General features: G+C 29.5%; 1 protein-coding gene across 1 annotated transcript; it reads left to right on the top strand.

Moving 5' to 3' along the window:
- The first annotated feature begins 1,467 nt into the window (after window positions 1-1,467).
- LOC115704264 (protein TILLER ANGLE CONTROL 1) lies at window positions 1,468-8,254 on the top strand. The gene is made up of 5 exons (XM_061106342.1): window positions 1,468-1,777; window positions 1,884-1,932; window positions 2,001-2,743; window positions 3,537-3,681; window positions 7,923-8,254. The coding sequence occupies exons 1-5, from the start codon at window positions 1,772-1,774 to the stop codon at window positions 7,934-7,936; spliced, it is 957 nt and encodes a 318-aa protein (XP_060962325.1). The 5' UTR covers window positions 1,468-1,771; the 3' UTR covers window positions 7,937-8,254.
- The last annotated feature ends 17,160 nt before the right edge of the window (window positions 8,255-25,414 follow it).

Raw genomic sequence — 25,414 nt, 5'->3', positions numbered from 1 at the left:
GGAATGTTTTTTTTTTTGCTCAATACATTAATGTCAAGTAAAATGATTTCCACTGAAACAACTTTTCTACTTTGTTTCTTTTTTGAAAGGAATTATTTCCACCTGATAAAAAAGAGCACCTTTTCTGGCTTTCATGTGTGATGGAAAGGGTATTCTAAGAAAGAAAGTAGCAAAAAGAAGAAAAAGAAAAGAAAAGAGAGGTACAGAGTGGATGCCCTGAGTCGTCTTACCATCAATGGGACTCCGGCCACATGGGAAGGGAGAAAGGAGTGCATATATATTTATATAATTATTTATACTTTCATAAAGCTTACTTACAAAGATTTTATACCAATAATTAATTTTCATTGGCTTTATGATCACTTGTTTCTGAAATTGTTTTGATAAATATACACTTTACGGGTGTGATAGTATGAAGTATGCTCTAAACTAATACAAAAAGTAATGCATTTATGTCTACGTACACAATCGTTTTATAGTAAGCATAGCTATAAGCAGAGTAATAATAAATAATTTTTACATTTATATTTAACAATAAGCATTGACTAATTCATGAGTTAAAAAATTACCAACACATTATTAATCCTAATTCAATACATATAGAAAATTTCGTAGAGAAGTACAAAACCAAACAATCAGAATGTAAGAATTATATGCTGTCTACTCTTGAGAATCGTAGCGTTCTATCCTAAAATTAATTGATGATGAGTAGAGTAGCAATATTTTCCAATATTCTCTTTTAAGATGGTGGTTATTTTTACTCACTAATTTTGAATCACCTTATCATAGACCGTGCGATTTTGCTAGTTTATTTTTGTTCGGATTTCAAGCGTCTTAATACCATTTAGATCTCATGTGGGTGGTTAACTTGGATAAGTGTGAATCGAAAGCTCATTAGAGATATGACTCTGATACCACGTTGATAATTATAGAATTTTATCTCAAAACCAATTAATGATAAGTGGATTAGTCTATGTTCACCCTATATTATTGTTCTCAAATAAAGACAGGGAGATGTGAAATATTCAAGTGGAGTGTGGAGCAGTAGAAGACTGATACATGGGTGTTTGAACTGTTCTAGTTATACAAATACACATAAATGAAATGACTTCCCAAATTATATGTATCATAAAGACTAACTAGCTGCGAGCTTTGAATTATTAATAAGATTCAATCCTCAATACTTAACATTATATGTCTATATACATGCATGAATTTAGCGCAAAGTACATACTTGATATTGATACAACTTTTTCCTCTATATCCAAAATACCAATTAGGCAAAACAGTCTAGTTGTTGTGTATCACTATGAGTGAAGACTGAAGAGTAGTACTTATGATCCACATCATTAAACCACTGTTAAAAGTTTGACTAGAACACCTTTTATAATATTAATATATTATAGAAATTAAAATGGAAGATCTAGTCAGCAGTTGAGTTGTATGATAAATAGGGGGTAATGAAATGAAAACAGGGGGAAATGAGCATATCACTTCAAGAATTTCGACTCATCGAACAAGCCAGAGAGAGAGTTAACACTATTACTCTCCTCAAACACGCCAATAGGCATACAAACCATAAACAAAGCTACACATAATTAGGGCCCCACTCTCTGACTGAGAAGACTCTTGTGTCCCCTTTCTCCCATATTATTTCCCCACTACTTCCTCCTCTCCTACTTCTATTCCCTTCCTCACTTTTTTCTCTGCTTATACTATCATTAATTCTCTCTCTGTTTTGCCAACTTATTCTGGAGAAGAAAAAAAAAACATGAAGGTAATAACAAGGTGATTACATGATGATTTCATAGTATACTTGTCTAATATTTCTTGTTTTTGAATTAATTTCTTCTAAACAAATTTTCCATTCTTCATCATGTCAGTTATTCAATTGGGTTCATAAACGGTTTCATCATGATCCCCTCCCAAAGGGTAAGAACTCTTTCACTGATTCAACTTAATTATAATGCAATAAGTACTAATTACATTTTTATGATCAGATCACGAGTACTTTGCTCGAAAAGTGGAAAAGAGTGGTGATGATGAATTACTTCATCATAGCAATGATAAGGACACTCAAGCATTACTGAAAAAAGTTGTCCTAATCGATGCACTTGATGGTTGGAAAGATGGCATTTTAGCAATAGGGACGTTTGGTTTTGATCCTCGAAAACCATTGAACCAGCAATGTTATTCACAGAAAGAGTATCTGGTTCTGGAAAGCGAGGAGGAAGAAGACAAGGATGAAGAATTTTCAGTTGATGATGTTGAAGACAGTAGTCATGATAGTGATGTTGATGAAGAAGACAGCATGAGCGATGAGACTTGTGCCGAGGATGAAGAAGAAGTAAACCCTTTGATGTTCTCAGCTCTTGGACTTGGACACAGTTTTAATAAAGATAATAATAATAAGGATGTTGTAGCCTCTGATCAGAAAATTGACGAAGACCATCATGATCGTGTTCTTCTGTCATCACTTGATAATGGTAGTGTTTCTGTGGCTTCGAAAGATGAAGAGAAGAAGAAAGTTGGAAGAACAACGCTGGCCGACTTGTTCTTGGCCGATGGTGATGTTAAAATGAAGAATAGTATTGATTCTGGGAAAGTTTTGGCTGACCATCATCATGAAGAGACCATTAATAAGAAAATGAATAATGTTCGAACCAAGAAAAGCCTCTCTTTTGCTAAGAAACTCATTCCTCGAGTCAAGGAAGAGAAAAGTCCAATTAAGAATCTACAACGAGTGAGTAATCATTATAACATCATCATTGCATGTCTCTCCTCCTCTCTTCTCTTAGTATTTTAATTTTATGTTCATATATAAGGAATTTAATTCATTTGCTATAATATATGAATTAATGCCCATGCCAACATATTACAACAAAATATTTAAACATATATATCTATCTATACATGATATGTTTTTAGTAAAACTCACAAAACAATAACTTTATATGTATACACTTACATTTTTTTCTATGCTATATTATTACTGAAGTGAGACAGCATATCATAAGTGTTCACACTGTTTTTGATGTTATATAGTGGTGCTAAACAGCTACCTAAGTGATACTAGCAACGTTGCTATTAGTCACCTTAGTGCCCAATACCACATCTTAAATTATAATGTATGAGACACTATATTAAAATGCAACAATAATAGTATACCACCTTATACTTTGATGTTAACTTATGAAAATAGTACAAGTTAAAATAGCATATAGGTTCACAAGAGAAAATACAAAAATAGAAAAGAGCACCAATTAGCTTATGAAAGTAGCACATAAAATTGATAGCATTTAGATAGAAGTAAGAAACGGGTCAGATTTGAAGAGAAATAAAAAAGGGACAAATATGAGACATGTACTTGAATAATCAGTATACTGTTCAAAAATTGACAACCCGGACACTTTTATCATTTGATTAAGATGGTATAATTGTCATGATTTCTGTAGTAATTACACACAGTATTCTAGCTTAAATATGTATGTATACTGTTAATAATTAATATACTGTATTATTAATTTGATATATAGATGATGCGGAGGATGTTGAAGAGGAAGATCCATCCTGAGGCACTTGATGGGAAGGTCAACAAATCAGAGGGTCAGAAAGGTCAACAACTTGTCGCCAACACGCCAAAGAAAGCCTCCGAATCAGTGTCTTTGCTCGCAATGCAAGGTACATACAAACATATGAATCAACATTGCATGCTATTAGTAACTTTATTTATTAAATTAAAATATGTAGAATCTAATATCAAAATACACTAATAACAGTATGTCATGTTCTTGTATTGTAGTATTATAGTAATCTGGCGTTTCTCATATATGTAGACAAGTCAATAAATACATGCCATGCCAATCATGTGTTACAACAACAGCCTTAAATCACATATTCAAATATGTGTATATCATTCATTATCCTGTTCATTAATTAGTGAATCTGAAAATTGATGGTAATATTTAGGCATGACAAAATGTAAAAGGTTCTAGCTTTATAACGATAAAAAAGTTTGCCCCAAAAAGTTAGTGTAAGGCCAAAAAAATTTGGTCGACATACTTTACATATATATCACAGACAATTAATACTCTTCCTTTTTCTTGACAGTATCACACTTGTGATATATTATGCCACTATGATTAGTGTGTTAGTGTGTCAGATCCATCTTCTTGATCTCTATAAAATATATAAAGGAAGGGGTTTCAAGTCAATGATTAATTAGTAGATACAGTCCATGTGAAAGAATAAAATTCATGTCCTTTGGTAATGGGCCCTTTTCTTATCCACACTAATAAACTCAACAGATAACTCTGCAAAGAAAGTGTCAAATATTAGGCTCCAAACCTATATATCTATTTATATAATATATGTAATGTAAGTATAGTGTGTCTCATAAGAATGAATTAAACTGGAATTTGGTGATCCTCCAATACGTTTTCTTCACCTACATCTCTTTATATATTACACTTTTCTTTAACATTTATCATTACCAAAACAATGGTTTAGTAGTTACTTTGTCTAATATAAATCTTACAAATTATTTACACAAATAATGTAAGACAAACATACACAAAATTTTCTTTTTGATCATAATAAAATATAACAAATATCAAATTACCAAAAGTACTCTATCAGAAAATTATTAATTGTTAATATTATATAAAGTAATTTACAACGTAAATACTTAAGTATACCAGGTACAAATAAATATTTAAGAAATATTTAAGTTTAATTTTTTTTATAGTAATAATACTTAAGTTATATTTATAGAACTTCTATAGGTATCTAGCCATTAAATGTCAAGTCAATATATCTACGTCTTAAAAAAAATAAAAATTTAATGACCTGAACCAATCAGGGACGATTATGTGCCTATTGACTTGACACTTAATGATCATGTACCAATAAAAGTTATAGAAATATAGATTAAATATTAATACCGTCAAAAATAAATTTAAATATTTATTTGTAATTAACCGAAAGTTAAACTTAATTACTTACACTACAAATTACTCTATTATATATTAGGCTAATTATGATTTTTACCTCATGAACTTTGACATGTACCAAATCATGCCCCCTGAACTTTTAAGGTCGTTAAAAATGCCTCCTGAACTATTGAGATTGTTGGATTTAAGAACTTTTTTCCAATTTTAGTAAAAAAGTCTAACATGGATGAAAGTTCAGGGGCCATAATTTAGTATATGTCAAAGTTTGAGAGGCATGATTTGGTAGATATCAAAGTCTGGGGAGCATGGTTTTGTACATAAACAATAACTGAAATAGTAAAATTGAATGAAATTAGACAAAAGTCCTTAAATTCAACAATCTCAATAGTTCAGGGGACATTTTTAACGACCTGAAAAGTTCAGGGGGCATTTTTAACGACCTGAAAAGTTTAGGGGGCAAAAATCCTAATTAGTCTATATATTATACATTGAGAAATGCCAAAAATACCAATGATGCTCAGCACCCTCCTATATATAAAGTCTCGTATAGTTTCTAATAAAATTTTTAAAAATATTACTAGCCAATTGCAATACCACATCAAATGTGTAGACTTATTAGTTGTCTCATGGAATTGGTACGTATACATACGTAATGGCCTTTTGTCAAATAATTAGCTGGTGTATGCTGAACACTTATTCTTCAAAATACATAAGCAAATTTTTATCTTCTTTTTATTTTACTTGCATTTGTTTCTATTTTTTTTTCTTTTCTATATCATATTTTCTTTATATTTTTTTTATTCCAAATATAAAATAATAGAGAAAGATAACAAAAACAGAAGAGATATTATTAAAAAAAGTATATGAAAGAATGAATATAGTATAATTTGTAAATGTGGAGAAGAGACTGGAACATGAGGTAAATTTTTTAATTCTACCTTCTAAATTTTGAAAATTACTGTATTTTACATCATATGTGATTTGTTCTAAAGGGCCATTTTCATGACCGGCTGGCCTCTTATGTGTATACTAGTAAAAAGTTACATGCGAGGCACGTATACTAAATTTTATGTTAATTTTTTTTTTATGTTATTTGAAAGTGATACAATTAAAAATTATAGAAAAAAAATATTATTAGTTATTAGGTGAGATTATTATTATGTGTATAGGAAGAAATCACAAACTAATTAATCTTATAATCTTTAACTTTAATCAAATAGGGTTCTAGATATATGAACAATAAATAATCACATAAAAATAAAAAAATAATTATTTGAATAAAGAATTCAATATACACAGTTATATATATGAATCTCATTAATCAAAAATAATTATTCAATATATGAACAATAATTTGTCACCCTATATGTTTTCCAATAAAGAAATCCACCTCCTCATAGTCAAAAATAAATAATACATGTAATATAGATCTTTGTAATAGAGTACCTAAAAGAAACAAAACTTCAGTTACCATAATCGGAAAAGGTTGAACTAAATAATGACTAAGAAGATCTAAATTACAAAATGAAAATAACATGTCTATATGAGTATGATTTTTTTGCTATATGAGCATGATTGATCTAAGATAAAATAGATAAACCTATATAAACATATAAATATACTTAATATTAATTTTGACAAAGAAACAATTCAATTATAAATAATTCTAAATATCAGCTTGACAATTTCAACACACTAATTACTCATTAAATAACCATAATGTATACATCATGATAATTTTATTTTATTTGATATCAAATGATAGAGATTATTGAGGTTTTCAGCCATGGAAAACACACTATGATAAAAAAGTAATGCTCATTAATTGTATATTTCAAAGAAATCCAAATTTCTATGAATATCCCTAACAAGATATAAACAATAAAGTTGTAAATTAAAAAAAAAAAGTAGCAAAATTTCAGTTAATATAAGAAATAGAACAAATTGAAGATTTATACAATACTAGAATTTGAACTTTTAGAGGCTATTAGCGAAGGGGCGAAACTCGTTAGATCCCTTAGTAGAACACTACCTTAATGGTCTGAACACAAAAATTGTAGAAATCAAAATATGAATAAATTAGCATCATCAACAAAAGAAAAATTAAAGGGAAAAGACTTAATAATTATGTGACAAATAATTATTAATTGAATTAAAAAGTTAAGATTATAAGATTAATTCAAATTATTGTTCATATATTGATTAGATTAACCAATATATGAAAAATAATTTGAATTAATCTTATAATCTTAACTTTAATCAAATAGGATTTATATAAAAGAGGCATAAATAATTAAATAGGATTAGAAATACGGTAATTAAAGAAAATCTAGAACCCTATTTTTTTTTTTTTTGAATTTAGTGGGATTTATTTTATTATATATAAATAAAAAGTGACTCATGAATTTCTCATAAATCATTTTATTTTTAATAATAAGGGTTAGAAATACGGTAATTAAAGAAAATCTATAACCCTATTTTTTTGTTGGATTTAATGGAATTTAGAAAATCTAGAACCCTAATTTTTTTTGTTGGATTTAATGGAATTTATTTTATTTTTATTTTATTATATATAAATAAAAAGTGACTTTTTAATAATAAACTATCTTATTTTTAATATAAATAAAAAGTCACCTATAAATTTCTCAAAAATTAAAAATTCTTTTATTTTTGATAATAAACTATCTTATTTTTAATATAAATAAAAAGTCACCCATAAATTTTTCAAAAACCAAAAATTCTGTTATATAGGCACGCTTTATATAGAATAGATATATCAGCCATAAGAGTTCATATTATTCACTAGGATAAAAACTGCTTTCATCTTAAATAAATAATGTAAATGTAAAATCCAACCTTTAAAAAAGAAAGAAAGTTGAGAATATATATGTATATATTTATATTGATCCTGATTTGTTGAGATGTACTTTAATTATTCATAATATTTCTCTCTTGTGCCCATGCATGCAGGTTTAACAATCTGAGCTGTGAGAGATTACTGCATGGATTTCTTGCTAGCATAATTGATCATGGATTAACTATTGTCGTTGCTATTAAGTAACTCATCTACAGTGGGGGGCGATTATAACTAGGCTTTAATATAAATGTATATTTATATATGAAACCGTACTTTGGAAGCATGTGTGATTAATTATATATGATATTATGTTTTTTTTTGGAACATAATTGTGATATTATGTTTATTTGTAATAATTTTTCTGAATGTTTTTGGCATTTTGAAATTTATCATATTTATTGTTGATTATTATGATTGCAATTAAAGTTGTGTCGTTTTTGACAGCTAATTGTCGTGTGTGTATATAGAACTGTGCTATTTACTGCGAGCAAAGCATGATAATAATGGTTGTTCCAAAAAAAAAAAGCATGATAGTAATGGCATAAGAAAAGATTATTACAACATACATATAACCAATTAGTTATATGTCCATCCCTTAAAAAAAAAAAATAGTTATATGCCGATCATTTCAGATTACAAAAGCAAACCAACACATATATATTGTCCTATAGTTTGTTTAATTAATATGAAGATTGGATTTATTGCTAAGCCACTTTGATTCTTGAACATAATCAATCACTTTTATCTTTGGGATTAATGAAAGGTACTTGTATTATTTATTACAGTATAATGTTGTTAATTATCATTTATTATTATTAGCTTTTGGTGTCATTGGTGAACTTTATTTTAAGAAAAAGTTTCCGGTGAGGACGGGTTTTCTCCTGCTTCTTCACGACACCACACCAGCAACAACAGTATATATAAATAATAATTTGTAACTGTATGTTGTTATAGAGTTCTTGAGCAGGTGGACAATCTCAGTATATTGATTATTAAAAAATGTAATGCACAAGAAGTATAATCAGTAACCGCCTCTAACTAACCGACTCTCGAACTCACTAGCTATGAGCTGTCAAGACTAACAGAAATAGTAGAAAGACTAATTGACTAAACTAGTACAACCTAAGACTAAACATTTTGAGCAGGTTTCACCTGGATCAAAGTTGGCACTAAGCTAAGGTAGGCTAGACCTAGAGCTTAAACAATATATATTTTTTTTAATAATTTTTAAAAATACCATTTCAACTCAAGATTGGCGCTAACTAGACCTGATTAGGTCAACCCGCAAATATTTTTTTAAAAAATTGTTCGGGGGTTGGGTCCCAACCCGGTATACTCCATTAGACGAATTTTTGCGGGTTAATTAGGTTTTAATGTTCACCGGATTTCGGGTTGGACCCAAACCCACCCGCCAACCCACTAAATAATATATATAATTCTATTTTTTTTATTACATTTATTTACATATTAATTAAAATATATATAAAAAAATCCTACCTAATTATTACTAACCTAAACCAATAATACCTATTACCTCAGCTTAAGGTTAATTTTAGCTCAATGGAAACACACTCACTCAAGAAAGTTTGAGCCACTACTGGCTCCCTCTGAAACTTTTGATAGTGGCAAGCGTTGGACGAAACCTGCTGCTCACAAGCTGAAGATTAATGTCGATAGTGTTGTATTAGAGGCTGCAAATGCATACAATTCTAGTGTTGTTATTAGAGATGATAGTAGTTCTTTGATCAAAGCTTTCTCGGTGTATAATTCTGGGGGTGTTCAACTCGAGCTTGCTAAGATGGTTGGCATCAAGGAAGCCTTAAGTTGAATCAAGAGAAAGGTTGTTCAAGATGTTATTGTATAGATTGTCTATTAGCTCTTCAAGCTTTGGATAGCTCTGTTCGTATGTATTCTTTGTTTGGTTAATTAGTTTATGACTGTCAATTACTTTTATCTTCTTTTCATAATGTTAAGATTTGTTTTGTTAAATAATCTGCTAACTGAGTTGCACACTGTTTAGCTTGAAACTCTTGTTATTGGTCAGATTGTATTTTTGTGGAAGGATCAGCTCCTGCTGTTCTTCAAACATTGATTAGTGCTCATTTGGCTGTTTAAAAAATTTGAAACCATTTTAAAAAAAAAATAATAATAATTATACCTATTACCTACCAGTTACAACCAGCACCTATACTTTAAACCACTACCATCCGCACGCACCAGACAGGCAGGGACCACCCTATTATTCAATTTTTTGGTTTGTTAAAAAATGTGAATATGTAAAAAAAAAAATAATATATTTTTTATATATAATTTTTTATTAAAAAATTTATATATATTATATAATAATAATATATTTATATTCTGTAATATATATTTAAACATAATTTTATACATTATATAACTATTTATTTTGTATAATGTATATATACAATTACACAACTTTTTTTAATTTTATATAACTATTTGACCAAATAAAATTTAATTTTTTCAAACAGTTGATCGGGTCAACTCGGTTAACCCGTGACCTGCCAACCCGACCTTATTTTGGGCCAAGGTTTATTTTTTTGGATCCAAAACCCGCAAACTCAAAATCCGTGAACCCAAAACCCGACCAACCTGCCTGATGTTCATAACTTAATAACCTCTCAAACTAAGTGAAGTTCTAAGAAATAATACTTAGTTTTTCACGCAACATAGGAAATTTAGAGCTCGAGATAGGACCATAGATCACCGTCCTCAAAGGCACACGGCTCAGGTGTTGGGTTTTATGCCCTAAATAAATCTTTACAATCTGATTAGTTATCAATATGAGAAATTTGAAGTGATTGATGTTTGCATGAATTTTACATGCTAATGGTTTAAATATGTTTATTACATTCACACACACAGAATCAGTTAAATCCAGATCATATGTTTATTCACAATTACAGTATCGTCAACACAGTGGAATGTGATTGTGATCATATGAATCAAAAGACTTGGTCCCTGTTTCATCAGTGTTATTGGATTTACACTAATGTGATAATCAGCGATGATGTATACTTACACTTGGAGTAAGTGTTATGTTCTTTCCAGGACATTAGTAAAGTATACTAGTTTCGAATGTATGGAGTATACATTGGACTGGACCGATATTGCAACTAAGTTAAGATATTACAAACTTACCGTTATATATATCTTTCCAAGTCAATATCAGTAGTTGATCTTAAGATTAAAAGAATCTAAATCCTGATATCCTTAGGCTCAACTCAGGAGTGCTATTCATGTTCTTTGATTTATTAGTTAAGCCTACTTTTAGATCAGGGTGATACGTATATTTTGGGAACATGATAGTATGATTGAGTGGGAGTGCTGAACATAAATATGGAATCTACAGCTTCTACTGGTGTATAGAAGTCAAGTGATGATTCCCTTCGAGCTTAGCAAATAGAAGTAAATGGATGAGCTCTTGTTTAACTGACTAATTATTAGATCACTAAACACCATTTACAGGTAGCTAAGTGTTTTAAGGGGCAAAATACATTGAGGGGTGAGAACAGTAAAGAAATCCCATCTCGATGTAGATCATCTATATAGAGGATCTTTAAATCACAATAAGATTATAACAATAGTTAAATGAGATAGCATATTGATATCGTGAAACATATAATATGCTCTATATAAGTCTGAGAGTGCAATTCTAAGTTCTAAAAGTGGATTTAACGAAGAATTAATAAGTAGGAATTTACTTGGTAAATTTGGTTCACTTATTGGAAGCTCAGCATATAGATCCATGGTCCCCATTCTAGTTGAGAATATTCTGCTTGTAAGACTCATTAATTGATTCGTGATTGATCAATTATAATTCTAAAGTTAGACTATGTCTAATTTTATGAATTTTCACTAAGCAGGGGTGAAATTGTAAAGAAAAGAGTTTCTAGGTTTATTTATTTATTAATGGACTTTATATGTCTAATTAATAATTAAATTAAATGACAATATTATTTAATAATCTATTTTAGTTATTAAATAATTAGTTTTGACATTTAAAAGGTTAGAATTGGAAAATTGGCGTTTTTGAGAAAATAGAAATAAAATTTGATAAAACTGCAAAATCAAGTGGGGCCCATTAACACACCATGGTCGGCCACTATTTGTGGAGTTTCAAATTGATTTTTTCATTATTTTAATGCCAAATAATTCCTAACCTAAACCTAGTAGTTGCCTATAAATAGAAAGTGATGGCTCAGTCAATTAACATGCTTTTCATTAGCTTTCTGACAGAAATTTCTCTCTTCAGAAAAACTTAGCCTTCCCCGCTTTCTATACCTGGCCAAAATCCCTCTTCTCTTTTCTTCTTCATAAATTTCGAACCCTAGTGAGAGAGTAAGTGCCCACACACAGCAAGCAGTAACTCAATCATAGATTGGAAGACTGTGAAGGATCAAACTTGAAGAAGAAGGACATTCGGGCTCAGATCTTGATTATACTCTGCTACAGAAAGGATACAAGGGTTAGAGATCTGAGCGGAAGGAGACATTAATTCCGCTGCATCAATGTAAGGTTTTCTTAACTTTATATGTGTTTAATTTATCGTTTTAGAAAGTTCATATTTAGGGTGTTTAAACAAAATACTTGTGAGTAGATCTAAGATCCTGCTAAAATAAATTCCAACAACTGGTATCAGAGCCATGGTAATTGATTTACTTGCAAGAAATTTGGACTTTAAAACGATTGTTTGTTTGTTTTTGGATGGTTTCATGTTGTATTGAGTGTTATATGATGATTGATTAATGTTTGTTAATTTTCGTAAAAAATAATTGAAATTTTGTTTCTGGAATTATTTTTATTGGATAGTATGGAAAAAATTAAGCAAGTTACTTTTTTACAGAACTCAATTTCGATTTAATTTGAATTAGTTATGATTTTTTGAAGATTCGGAAAAATCGGAGTTGTGCTGAAATTTTCCTGCGCGCGAAAACTGTCCGTACAGCTCGCAATTTTTTTGTTTTTCTTCGTTTTTTCATGCTTTTTCATGGAATTAACTTCCGATTTTTTGTGTAGTTTTGTTTTTATATATTTACTATTCCTAATTCAACTCTAATTATCATAATGAACTAATTTAATATTTTTTTAAATTTAATTCATGATATTATTGTAATTTGAATTTGAAATTAGTAAATATCTATCTTTTTGCTTAATTATTTATCTTATTTTTAAATTTGATTATATCTTATCTTATTTTTAAATTTAAGGTCAGATATTTAATTTTTTAAATTAAATTTTTTTTAATATTTTGACCTTATTTAAATTTAAAATAAGATAACTATAATCATGTAATTTTAAATAGATGTAAGATATTTTGCTAACTTTTAAATTTTGTTATTTTATGTATTTAAATTAAATTTAAAATCTGAAAAAGATATTTAATTTATCTTTTCTAATTTTTATTTAATTTTTATTCATAAAATAACATTTAATTTTTTAAAAGTAGATAGCAAATTTTGAAATGATATTTAGGTTAGTTGAAACCTAATTTTTCAAAAATAGTAGGTTTAATTTAATTTTTTTTTTAATAATTTCGAAAAATTAAATTTTAATTTATTTTATTTTTCGAAAAATAAATTAATATTATTATTTATTTTATTTTTTCAAAATAAAATATTTATTTTATTTATTTATTTAATTTAATTATTTTCGAAATCTATTTATTTAAAATTAAATAAATCTTACTTCCAACTATCCAGCTAACCTTGTTGCAGGAGTATGTGGTTTTAGCTTGTGTGTAAGTTTTCAAAACTTATTATTACTTGATTGCAAATAGTCATGGTTAACTTGTTGACAGATCCAATGATCTGATTTTAACTCATGGCTCCCTTGGTCAAGTTAATAATTTGTAACAGGTAAATTTTACAATCTTCTTTCATCTGTGTATGACCTAGCAACATGATAGGATCCATCCAAATGTGTACCTGTGTGAGCCTATGTGTTTATTTTATTATATAGATGCATATAGGTTGTTGCTAAATAAAATGTCACATTATGATAGATTTTATTTAGGTCCATTTAGTTATTGGACCTATTCAATTAATAACAGTTATTTATTTTAAGGTTAAATTCCTCTCTTTTGGGCCTTGTGTGAGAGTTGGGAGCCATAGAAGTGGGTACGACATACTGAACCTAGCACCCCCTGACATGAACTACCCCAATTGTGAAGGCCCATTTGCCTGATTTGAATAACTGTACTATGTTAATTATATTAGTTTGACCTAATAAAATTTAATTAGCAACATAATTAACTTTTAAAATATATGAAAATTTATTTTTATTTAATATTTTAAAGTTAATTTTAAGAAAAACACTTTTAGTTTTAGATATTATTTCTAGACAAACTATTTTTATTTTTCTTGTATTTAATTAAATATAGAATTTTAACTAACTAGATTCTTTCTGAAGCTTATTTAATTAAATATTCCTATTTAAGTTATAAATTAGTTGTTCCAACTGATTTTTCTTATCTAACTTAAATTTGAATATTTTATTTAAATTTTAAACTAAGTTGAGGAATCCTAGGCATTAGTTATTAAAGATTCTTAAGATATTTTTTAAATTAATATCTTTTCGAATATTAACTTAAAATGGAATATTTTAGATATTTTTTAGGTTAATATCTTTTCGAATATTAACTTAAAAAGATATCTTCAAATTAAGTGGTTATAACTTAATTTTTGATATTTAATTAAATCTAAATTTGAAATTATTTAAGTTTTAGATTTTTTCTATATAACTTAAATTAGATATTTTTCAAATTTTTGTTGAAAAGATACTTAGTCAAATAAGATATTTTCTAGATAATAATTTCTAGACAACTTATTATTTCTAATATTTAAATAGGAAAATATTATACTTTGTGAAATTAATTATTTAAATAATTAATTTTGGTACAATTTTATCTAAGTATATTTTTCCTAGTATTAAACTAGAAATTAAATAATTAAGCCTTCTCTACACTTAATTATTTATTTCTTGAATTTAATACATTTAATTAACTTGAAAAATTTAAATATCTAAGTTGATTTTCATCATGATACTTAAATATTTATTTATTTTTCATGACACTTAATTAAATAGAAAATTATTTTTAAGTTGAAATTTAATTTTTCAACCTAAATTTAAATAATTTTCAATATATATATATATATTTCCTTTATTTTATTAATCAATTTCGAAAAATGGCATTTTATTTATGCAATATTTTCGAATTTTTATTTTGAAAAATAGATTGAGTTGTAAATTAATTATTTATTTTAATTAACTCTTGGGCCAACTTCAATCAATGATTTTTTCATTTAATTGATTAATTTAAAATAAATGAATTTAAAATATATAATATTAGAAACTGAATTAATTAGTCAAAAGAAAATCTAGATAGGTGATATTTTTGCTTGAAGTATTTCTTTTCTATCTTTTTATTATTTTTCGAAAAATTGTATAGTTTTTATACTTTAAATTTTCGAACTCAATAAATATATTTTCAAGGAAATTTTTAAGCTGCAAATTAATCTAATTAATTCAACTTAAATTAATTTCTTTAATATTTATATTTAAGATTATTACTAAGATGGAAATAATTAATTTTATTTCAATCACCATCTAAGTATAATTTTATAAATATTTTATTAAATTCTTAATTTTGAATTTCAATTCTAAATTTCGAATTTAATGAGAATTTATTTATTAGAATAATAAAGAAAATACATTTTAAAGAATGAGCTTTATTATTATTAAGATATTCGATCTCCATTGTGGGTTTTACATCGCGTTTGTTTTAGTGAGTAATCCTCCCTAATGGAGGAACGTTCATTAGCAATTTCGCCCCGTTTAATCTCGAAAGATAAGTAGTTTGTAAGTGTTTTATATGGTATAGATCACCCTAATGGTGGCGACCATATTTGACTTGCAAATTGCGAAACAATGGTAGTAGCTCATAAGATAGAATAGCCTTGACTCTCGCCTAAACTGGACAACGCTGGATTCCAATCTTGATCGAATAAAAGGTTGCTAGAATGTTTAACATTTTAGATGAGCTGACAACTCTATTCAATGGATGGTAGCTTTGACTCTCGCCTAAATGGGACACTGATATCAGTTTGTTGAAAAACCTTGGAAATTATTTAGGATTGAATTTTTTAAGTATTTTCTCATATCATTCCTACTTGCTATGTGCTTATAATTTCTGAATTGATTTTGTGTTAAACCATTATTAATTTCTATTTGTTGATTTCTATTATTTTGTAGTATCCTGTATTATCAAAATGAATCACATGTTATCATTGTTGACTGAAAACAAGCTGAATGGATCTAACTTTAATAAATGGAATGAGAACATTAATATTGCTCTCATAGGAGAAAGTGCCTTGTTTGTTTTAACTGAGCCGTCACCTGAAGTGCCTGGGGACAATGCATCCAAAGCTGTGAAAGAAAAGTATGAGTGTTGGCAGAAAGCAAATGACAAAGTTGTATACTTTATGCTTTCTAGCATGGTTGATACCCTCAAAACTCGGTTTTCTAAAACCGAGAAGGCTGCTGAAGTTATGACGAAGTTAAATGAGCTATTCGGTAAGACATCACTTCAGTCACGCTTTGACGCGACTAAGAAGTACATTAATGCACAGATGGAACCTCATCAAAACGTGCGTGACCATGTTCTCCTAATGTCAAGTTATTTCCAAGAAGCCCAGGATCATGGTGCTGAAATGGATAGTGCTACTCAAGTAAGTCTTATCTTGAATAGCCTAACTCCAGCATTTCTACCATACACTTCAAATTATGTCATGAATAAGAAGGAAATTGACTTTCATGAATTAGTCAATGACCTTCAAACTTATGAAAATTTGATTGGAGGACCCAAGAAGAAAGGGAGTAAACCTCACAATCCTGGGAATGGTAATGGGACGATGAAACCTGAAGCAAATGTTGCCTCTGCTTCGAAGCCCAAATTAAAGAAGAAGTGGAAGAACACCAAGAAGCGAACAAAAGCCATGAAGAATAAAAAGGTTGTTCCTTCTGGTGATGCTACACTTAAAGGAAAGTGTTTCTACTGCAATGAAAAAGGTCATTGGAAACCCCAATGTCCTAAACTTCTTGCAAAGAAACAAGGTATTTCTATTTATAAACTTTAAGAGTTTTAGTGAATTGTTATCCAATTGGATTTATGATTCTGGACTAACTTTGTTTATTTGTTTTCTTCTTCTTATAGGCCAAGCTACTTGAACTCAGATGAGTTGGATCAGAAAGCTGGACCAAAGGGTGAAATCGTCCAGATGAAGATGAAGCTCTTCAATTTATTTTTGAATTAATTGTTTTAGTTTAAAGACAATTTGGGTTTCAAATTTTAGTTAGGGATATTTATCCCTGTTTTTCTCATATTGTTGCAATACATTTTTTATTTTATTATTAATAAAGTTTCTTTATTTTTGAAATTCAACTATTGCAATTTATGAGAATGAGCTTCATTTAATTTATCTTCATCAATTATTACCACATTATATTTGTATGTTTGTATGTGTAAGTGTTTTTATTATTGATGCAAATTCTATTATATTTACAACTCTTCACAGAGTTATAATACATAAACACTAGAAACTATTTCTATGTTTATTAATAATTGTTAATTCTAATACAATTATTAAGAATTTGTTTAATAAAAAGATCTTTTGATCTGATAGGGGTGGAAAAAAAAGTTAAGAAAACTATGCAGTTCAATGATCTTTTATATCTAATGAACTCTGGATAGTATTCAACTCCACATAAACTCTATCACACTAAGAGAATCATGATCTTTACAACCTTTAGGGGTGGATCATAATCTCTATATACTTAGGGGTGGAGGTTATCCACAAGTACCCTATATGTATATACTTAGGGGTGGAGTCTATTCCACAATTCCCTATGTAACACATATCTTCTTTAAACACGAAAATAATATAATGAGTCAGCTATTGTCAATATAAATTCTTGATCTTGATTGTATGTTCCATTTCGATTTTACTGTTGTAAGTAGAAGTTTGCTACTTTTGAAAAGTTCTTTGTTAAAGTTTCACACTACCTTAATTGAGTGGGAGAATTTTAAAATTCTATACCCATCTTCATTAGGTTGATACTTGTGATAGGTACTTAAGAACACTACTGAAAAGCAAATCTATCCATTCACATGGATAGGAATAGCTTATCAGAATTATGAGAATAAGATAAAGAACTCTAGTTCAGTCCATTCGAATGACTTGAACCTAGAATTCTTAATCCTCATAAAATTTTATGGTATCTTAATTCTGATAACTTTATCTCTGGCATGTATTTTTCACTTCAAATACTAGTCTGCTATGTTGATGACTTAGTCTTAACTTAAAGTTTTAAGACTAATACAAAAGTCACAACTAGGTAACTCTCTAAACAATCAGAGGTTAAAAGTTTTATTTAACCAGACATCTGCTATTGAGTGGGAGCTATCTGAGATGTAATCAAATAGGGAACATTAGAAGATATTCAAGAAAGATTTATGAAAGTGATATATATGTTAGATATTAAGGAACTGCGTATCAGTTGTCCTTATATCTCACCATCTAATTTCGAGATCCATGAGATGGTGCTTACTTTGGGGGTGGAGGAATTGTTCTATAATAATTCAAGCTCTACCAGAGAATAACTATAACTTTGTCCATTCGAAAATACCAGAAAGTTATATCACTGAAGAAAAGTCTACACTGTATTATCTCAATTACATATTTTTAAAATATGAGAGATATGTCTTCTGTTAATTAAGATGTACTTTTAAAACAGTAAAGATTTCAGTATCCCTTGATGTTTCATAAGTATTTATGAACTAGTTCCAGAAGTTTGGGTGGATTCAAATATACTACACTTGATCTGAAGATCAAGATATCAGATTGACCTATTTGCACAGTTTGTTTTATATTAGTGCAAGTGGGAGTTTGTTGGGTTTTATGCCCTAAATAAATCTTTACAATCTGATTAGTTATCAATATGAGAAATTTGAAGTGATTGATGTTTGCATGAATTTTACATGCTAATGGTTTAAATATGTTTATTACATTCACACACACAGAATCAGTTAAATCCAGATCATATGTTTATTCACAATTACAGTATCGTCAACACAGTGGAATGTGATTGTGATCATATGAATCAAAAGAATTGGTCCCTGTTTCATCAGTGTTATTAGATTTACACTAATGTGATAATCAGCGATGATGTATACTTACACTTGGAGTAAGTGTTATGTTCTTTCCAGGACATTAGTAAAGTATACTAGTTTCGAATGTATGGAGTATACATTGGACTGGACCGATATTGCAACTAAGTTAAGATATTACAAACTTACCGTTATATATATCTTTCCAAGTCAATATCAGTAGTTGATCTTAAGATTAAAAGAATCTAAATCCTGATATCCTTAGGCTCAACTCAGGAGTGCTATTCATGTTCTTTGATTTATTAAGCCTTCTTTTAGATCAGGGTGATACGTATATTTTGGGAACATGATAGTATGATTGAGTGGGAGTGCTGAACATAAATATGGAATCTATAGCTTCTACTGGTGTATAGAAGTCAAGTGATGATTCCCTTCGAGCTTAGCAAATAGAAGTAAATGGATGAGCTCTTGTTTAACTGACTAATTATTAGATCACTAAATACCATTTACAGGTAGCTAAGTGTTTTAAGGGGCAAAATACATTGAGGGGTGAGAACGGTAAAGAAATCCCATCTCGATGTAGATCATCTATATAGAGGATCTTTAAATCACAATAAGATTATAACAATGGTTAAATGAGATAGCATATTGATATCGTGAAACATATAATATGCTCTATATAAGTCTGAGAGTGCAATTCTATGTTCTAAGAGTGGATTCAACGAAGAATTAATAAGTAGGAATTTACTTGGTAAATTTGGTTCACTTATTGGAAGCTCAGCATATAGATCCATGGTCCCCATTCTAGTTGAGAATATTCTGCTTGTAAGACTCATTAATTGATTCGTGATTGATCAATTATAATTCTAAAGTTAGACTATGTCTAATTTTATGAATTTTCACTAAGCAGGGGTGAAATTGTAAAGAAAAGAGTTTCTAGGTTTATTTATTTATTAATGGACTTTATATGTCTAATTAATAATTAAATTAAATGACAATATTATTTAATAATCTATTTTAGTTATTAAATAATTAGTTTTGACATTTAAAAGGTTAGAATTGGAAAATTGGCGTTTTTGAGAAAATAGAAATAAAATTTGATAAAACTGCAAAATCAAGTGGGGCCCATTAACACACCATGGCCGGCCACTATTTGTGGAGTTTCAAATTGATTTTTTCATTATTTTAATGCCAAATAATTCCTAACCTAAACCTAGTAGTTGCCTATAAATAGAAAGTGATGGCTCAGTCAATTAACATGCTTTTCATTAGCTTTCTGACAGAAATTTCTCTCTTCAGAAAAACTGAGCCTTCCCCACTTTCTATACCTGGCCGAAATCCCTCTCTCTTTTCTCCTTCATCTTTTTCGTGACCCTAGTGAAAGAGTAAGTGCCCACACACAGCAAGCAGTAACTCAATCATAGATTGGAAGACTGTGAAGGATCAAACTTGAAGAAGAAGGACATTCGGGCTCAGATCTTGATTATACTCTGCTACAGAAAGGATACAAGAGTTAGAGATCTGAGCGGAAGGAGACATTAATTCCGCTGCATCAATGTAAGGTTTTCTTAACTTTATATGTGTTTAATTCATCGTTTGAGAAAGTTCATATTTAGGGTGTTTAAACAACATACTTGTGAGTAGATCTAAGATCCTGGTTAAATAAATTCCAACATCAGGATCACGGGGTTAAGGCCTCCAGGTGATGGTGAAGCCATTCATGGCTTCCACTTTTTCTATCGATGGCTGGAGACACCCTCTGATGTTGGGCCGAGTTCGACACGATGAGAGAGAAAGGGTGTGAGAGCGAAAAAGGGATCATGGAACATGAGTTCCTGGGGTTTCGTGACTCGTGGAGGTCATCCATGGCCTCTGTTTAGCCCTTCACTGGAGGAGGGTGGCTCCACCGAGAAAATCGAGAGAGACGGAGAGAAAGAGAGTTTGAGTGAGGGTGCAACCGGCGAGAAAGGGAGAGAGATAACGAGGTTTCTAGTTTTTTTTAAGAGTTGCAATGGAGGTGTCATCCGTTTAGACTATCGGTGCCTTCGAGGGCTGGTTTGTGGTCTAGTTGTCGCAAGTAGAAGAAAGGGAGATAGAGATGAGTTAGGGTTTTCTAATTTTTGTTTTATACTATTTCTTTTCTTTTCTATTTTATTAAATTAAAATTTTGATGTTAAAATAAAATGCCAATTCATATTTTAGAACCCGAGATATTTTCTAATATCAATTTAGAGTAATAAAATAATTTTTCTCATTCAAAATAAACTTTTAGCAAAAATAATTATTTTTCCCAAATTCATTCCATTTATCTTTCACCCTAATTATTTTTCAATAAAAAGATAACTTATAATCTCTTTAATTTATTTTTAATTTAAAATTATCAAAAACCATATATATTTTTTTATTAACATTTTTTTTTAATTTTTTAAATAATGTTTTACGTGTACCTATAAAATTGTGCCATGTGTATACCGCGTTCACGTAGATGTACACATGGACAGTCCAACATGACATTTAACACCTAAAATAGATCGACACTGTAAATGGCTAAAAGTTTCCTAATTTTAGGAGTTTAACCGCCAAAATTTTAACTTTGAGGATTAAGTGTAATAAAAGTGAAAATATTGGAGGGTTATGCCGCAATTAACTCTTTAAAAAAATAATATAACAAAATTTTGTGAGAGAGTAAGAGCGTGTTAGAGAGAGAGAGAGAGAGAGAGAGATTAAATGACTACATTTATATACATAAAGAAAAAGAAGAAGAAGAAAAAAGGGTCCAAATCAGTGTTACAGTATAAATGTAAAGTTTCAAAGAAAAATAGTATTTCATGTAAAAATCTCAAAAGTATGCCCAGATGTTAGGTTATTTTTAGTAGTAATTTTAGATTAAGTTTAGTATATTTTTAATTGAGTTTTAATCATGTTTGGAGCATTTTTACGCTTGTTATCTTTTATTTTTGCAGATTTAAAATAGAAGAAGATTAGAAAAATATCAGAGAAAAAAATGGGAAAAAGATAAAAATATCATGATATTTAAAATAGAGAAAATTGTGCAAGGAAATAAAGCCGAAACTTCAAGCCTGAATTCGACGATGTTCTGATTAGATTTTGGAAAAAGTCAAAACATGAAAGTTCTAGATCTCTCTTTTATCTTTCCGGAACATCTTGAATCGTCTAATTCCGAGCAATATCGAGAGAGTTATGACAAAAATACTATCAGTCAACGCAGCAGAAAAAATATCTCGTTTGAGGTTTCCTAAAAATTTAAATTCGAATTGGAATTTAAACATGTGCGTTTTTTCCATCTTTTTAGGCCTTCAATGCCTATATAAAGGGAAGAAGGGAGTTGATTTCAGCAAGCAATTTTAAAGAGAAAAATAGAGAGAATACAGATGCAAAGTGGAGAGATCAACTGCAATATTGGAGGCATTCTTCAGAGGGTTTTCAGCATTCTTCTCTTCTCTATTTTCATCTCTTTTCTTAAAGTTAATATGTGTGATTGTGCTCTCATGAACATGTGTAGCTAAACACTTTAATTAGGGTTAGATGGATATTGTTTAACATTGTTTATGGTTTTAATATGATTTATTTTCCCCCTAATTTCTATGTATTCTATTTTATTTGTGCTTAATTACTTTTAATTGCCTGATCACCAATTATCTGTCTATGAGTTTGATGCGAGATCTGAGAAGTGAGTGTCGAATATGCTATAGTAAAATAGAACTGAATTTCGATATAGGACGAGAGTACCTATATGGTTTAGATAGCTTATAGGGTTTCTGTGTTTAATGCCTGTTGCATGTTAAATTTATCACGAGAGTAGAAAGTTTGCATGTAATTGAGATTTATATATCTGAGAAGACTATAAATTACCTTAGTAAACCTGCTATTGCATAGAAATTAATATTAGGAAAATAATCATATTAGGCCATAATCAATAGAAACAATTGAAATCGAAGCCCTAGTTTTTATTAACTTTCAATTTTCTTGTATAATTGTTTCTTACTAGTTTCTTATTCTTAATTCTTTCTTTATTTTTTATTTAACCAAATAGAAGTAAAAGTTTAATTTTAACGTACTTAACTACACTCCCTGTGGGATCGACCTCACTCCTAGTGAGTCTACTACTTTAAACGATACGTACACTTGCGTGTGCAAAAAATATCGCAACAAGTTTTTGGCGCCGTTGCCGGGGAGTGATAGTTAATATTATTAAAAATTAAATTTTGTTCTAATTTGGTTTTCTTTTTAGTTTTAGTATTAATTTTTTCTTTGTTTCAAATTTTTATCTTTTTAGTACTAATTTAGTTTTATTTTATTTTACTAATGTTTTATTGATGAGCTTGACCTGCAAGATAAATTCAGATGCTATATCTTGACGATTTTGCCCAACAACACAATAAACCATTCTATTCTGCTTGGAGGAGATTTAAAGAGTATGGAGAGAGATGTTATCCCACTTTCTCAAGTGGGTGTTTTACGTGGCTCTTTTATAATGGACTTAAAAATGAAACAAGAAGCTGGGTTGATTATGGAGCAGACGCAACTGGAGCACCTCTATTAATGAGAGGCTATGATGTAATAAATCTGTTAAATAACATGGCAGATTTTGATTACGACTGGCATTGGGATCCATCACTTCAGGGTTGGAGTCACTAATACCCACCCTATTGCCGAAATTCATCCCAACAATCTGAAAAAGAGGAGCAACTACTAGCACTTATGCAATCACTTCCAAGAGAGATTAATCGCTTAACTGACATGGTTAGATCCTTATGTGATAATTCAGTGGCTCATGATTCAGAATGTAATAACTCCAATAATGAAAGTTATGAGAGTTATCGCTACAATGAAGAAGGGTCATTAGTTGAATACAAGGAAGATAATGAGCCTACAATTGAAGATCAAGATCCTTGTGAAGAGGAACTCATTGAACATGAAATCACAAGCAAGGTTATAGATAGCCAAGTGGAGAGTGAGCAACAAGAAGAAGGGTTGTTAGATGAAAGTGTAGATACTGTGACATTGAAGGATGAGGAAGCACATGACATCATTGATTGGACTTCATCAATGATATTGACTAATAAACCACCAATGAATCCATATATTTCATCAACACCATATTATATCCTCTGCAAGCTACGAAAGGCTTCTCCCCAAGCTCATCATCCAAAGTCTTATGTTGTTGGTGCTGACTTTGGTTCAAACTCATCGCTTGCCAAGCTTGAAGGCAAGTACAATAACAATTTTCAAGTTGTCTTGCATGACGCTTATTACGGGCGTCAACCGCTTATTGATGTGGCGCTCAGGTAAGTTTCCTTTCCTTTTTCTTTAATGTCACATTGGGGACAATGTGTCACTTTAGTTTGGGGGGTGACTTAGTTTTTATTTTTATTTTGAGTTTTTTTTTCTTTTTTTGAGTTTTATGACTTTTAATTTTTAGTTTTTAGTTTTTATTGTTTTGAGTCAATTTTCTTAATATGAGTCAATCTGAAAGTAGGTAGATAGCATGATTTGAAAAGTTTATTTATTTTTTCGAAAAATCCGTGTGCTTGGTGATGTTATACTCTTGACTAATTTTAATTTTGTGCTTTAAAAGAACATGGAATCATATTAAGTAATTTTTCTAGTAATTGAATTGATTTATGTATGCTAATTTGACATGTGGAAAGTTGTTTGGAAAATTCTAGAACTTGCTTGCTTGCTATTTGAGGCGAAATAATAAATTATGCATGACTAGGAAAGTGATTTAGGCAATTTTTTTGGATCGATTGTGCTTGTAAAGCCATCCTTATAATTTTACACTAGTTACCCTTTTCGAGCCTTAACTTATTTTTTTCTACACATATTGAGCCTAAAAAGATAAACCCATAAATACCCAAAATTTCAATTCTAATCATACCATAAGTAGATCTTTAGTTTGGGGGAATTTGGATGGAAATTTGTTGTATGTGAGTGGAAAAAAGTGTGAAAATTGAGAGAATATAAAAAGAAAAAAATTGATTGACAACAACTTGAAAAAAAGGAGAAAAGAAAGAAAAATCTGACAACCAGTGTCAAATCCAAAAAAAAAAAAAAGATAAATATAAAGTTGTTGCACCCTTGTTGAAGAATATATCTCTCATGTAATTAGAAAAAAGGGTATTGGGATTGTGTGAAAAATATTGTGGGTGACATGATTTGAGAAGCTTATGGTATAGGAAAGCCTAAATGACCATTTCAACTACCTTTACCCTAAACTTAACATTACAAGCCTAGAAAGACCTTCTGATTCTTAGTTGTGCATTAATCTATATTAGTGGAGAATAGTAAGTATTGCAAGCATATGGAATTTTGGGTTAGTGGATTGATGATTATAATTGGCATGCATAAAGTGGTTTAATTGTTAGTTAATTGCATTCTATGGTTTCTTGA

This window comes from Cannabis sativa, chromosome 1, assembly GCF_029168945.1.
Source record: "Cannabis sativa cultivar Pink pepper isolate KNU-18-1 chromosome 1, ASM2916894v1, whole genome shotgun sequence".
NCBI lineage: Eukaryota > Viridiplantae > Streptophyta > Magnoliopsida > Rosales > Cannabaceae > Cannabis > Cannabis sativa.
The sequence above is the reverse complement of the archived record's forward strand: the minus strand, read 5'-3'. Positions and strand labels throughout refer to the sequence as shown.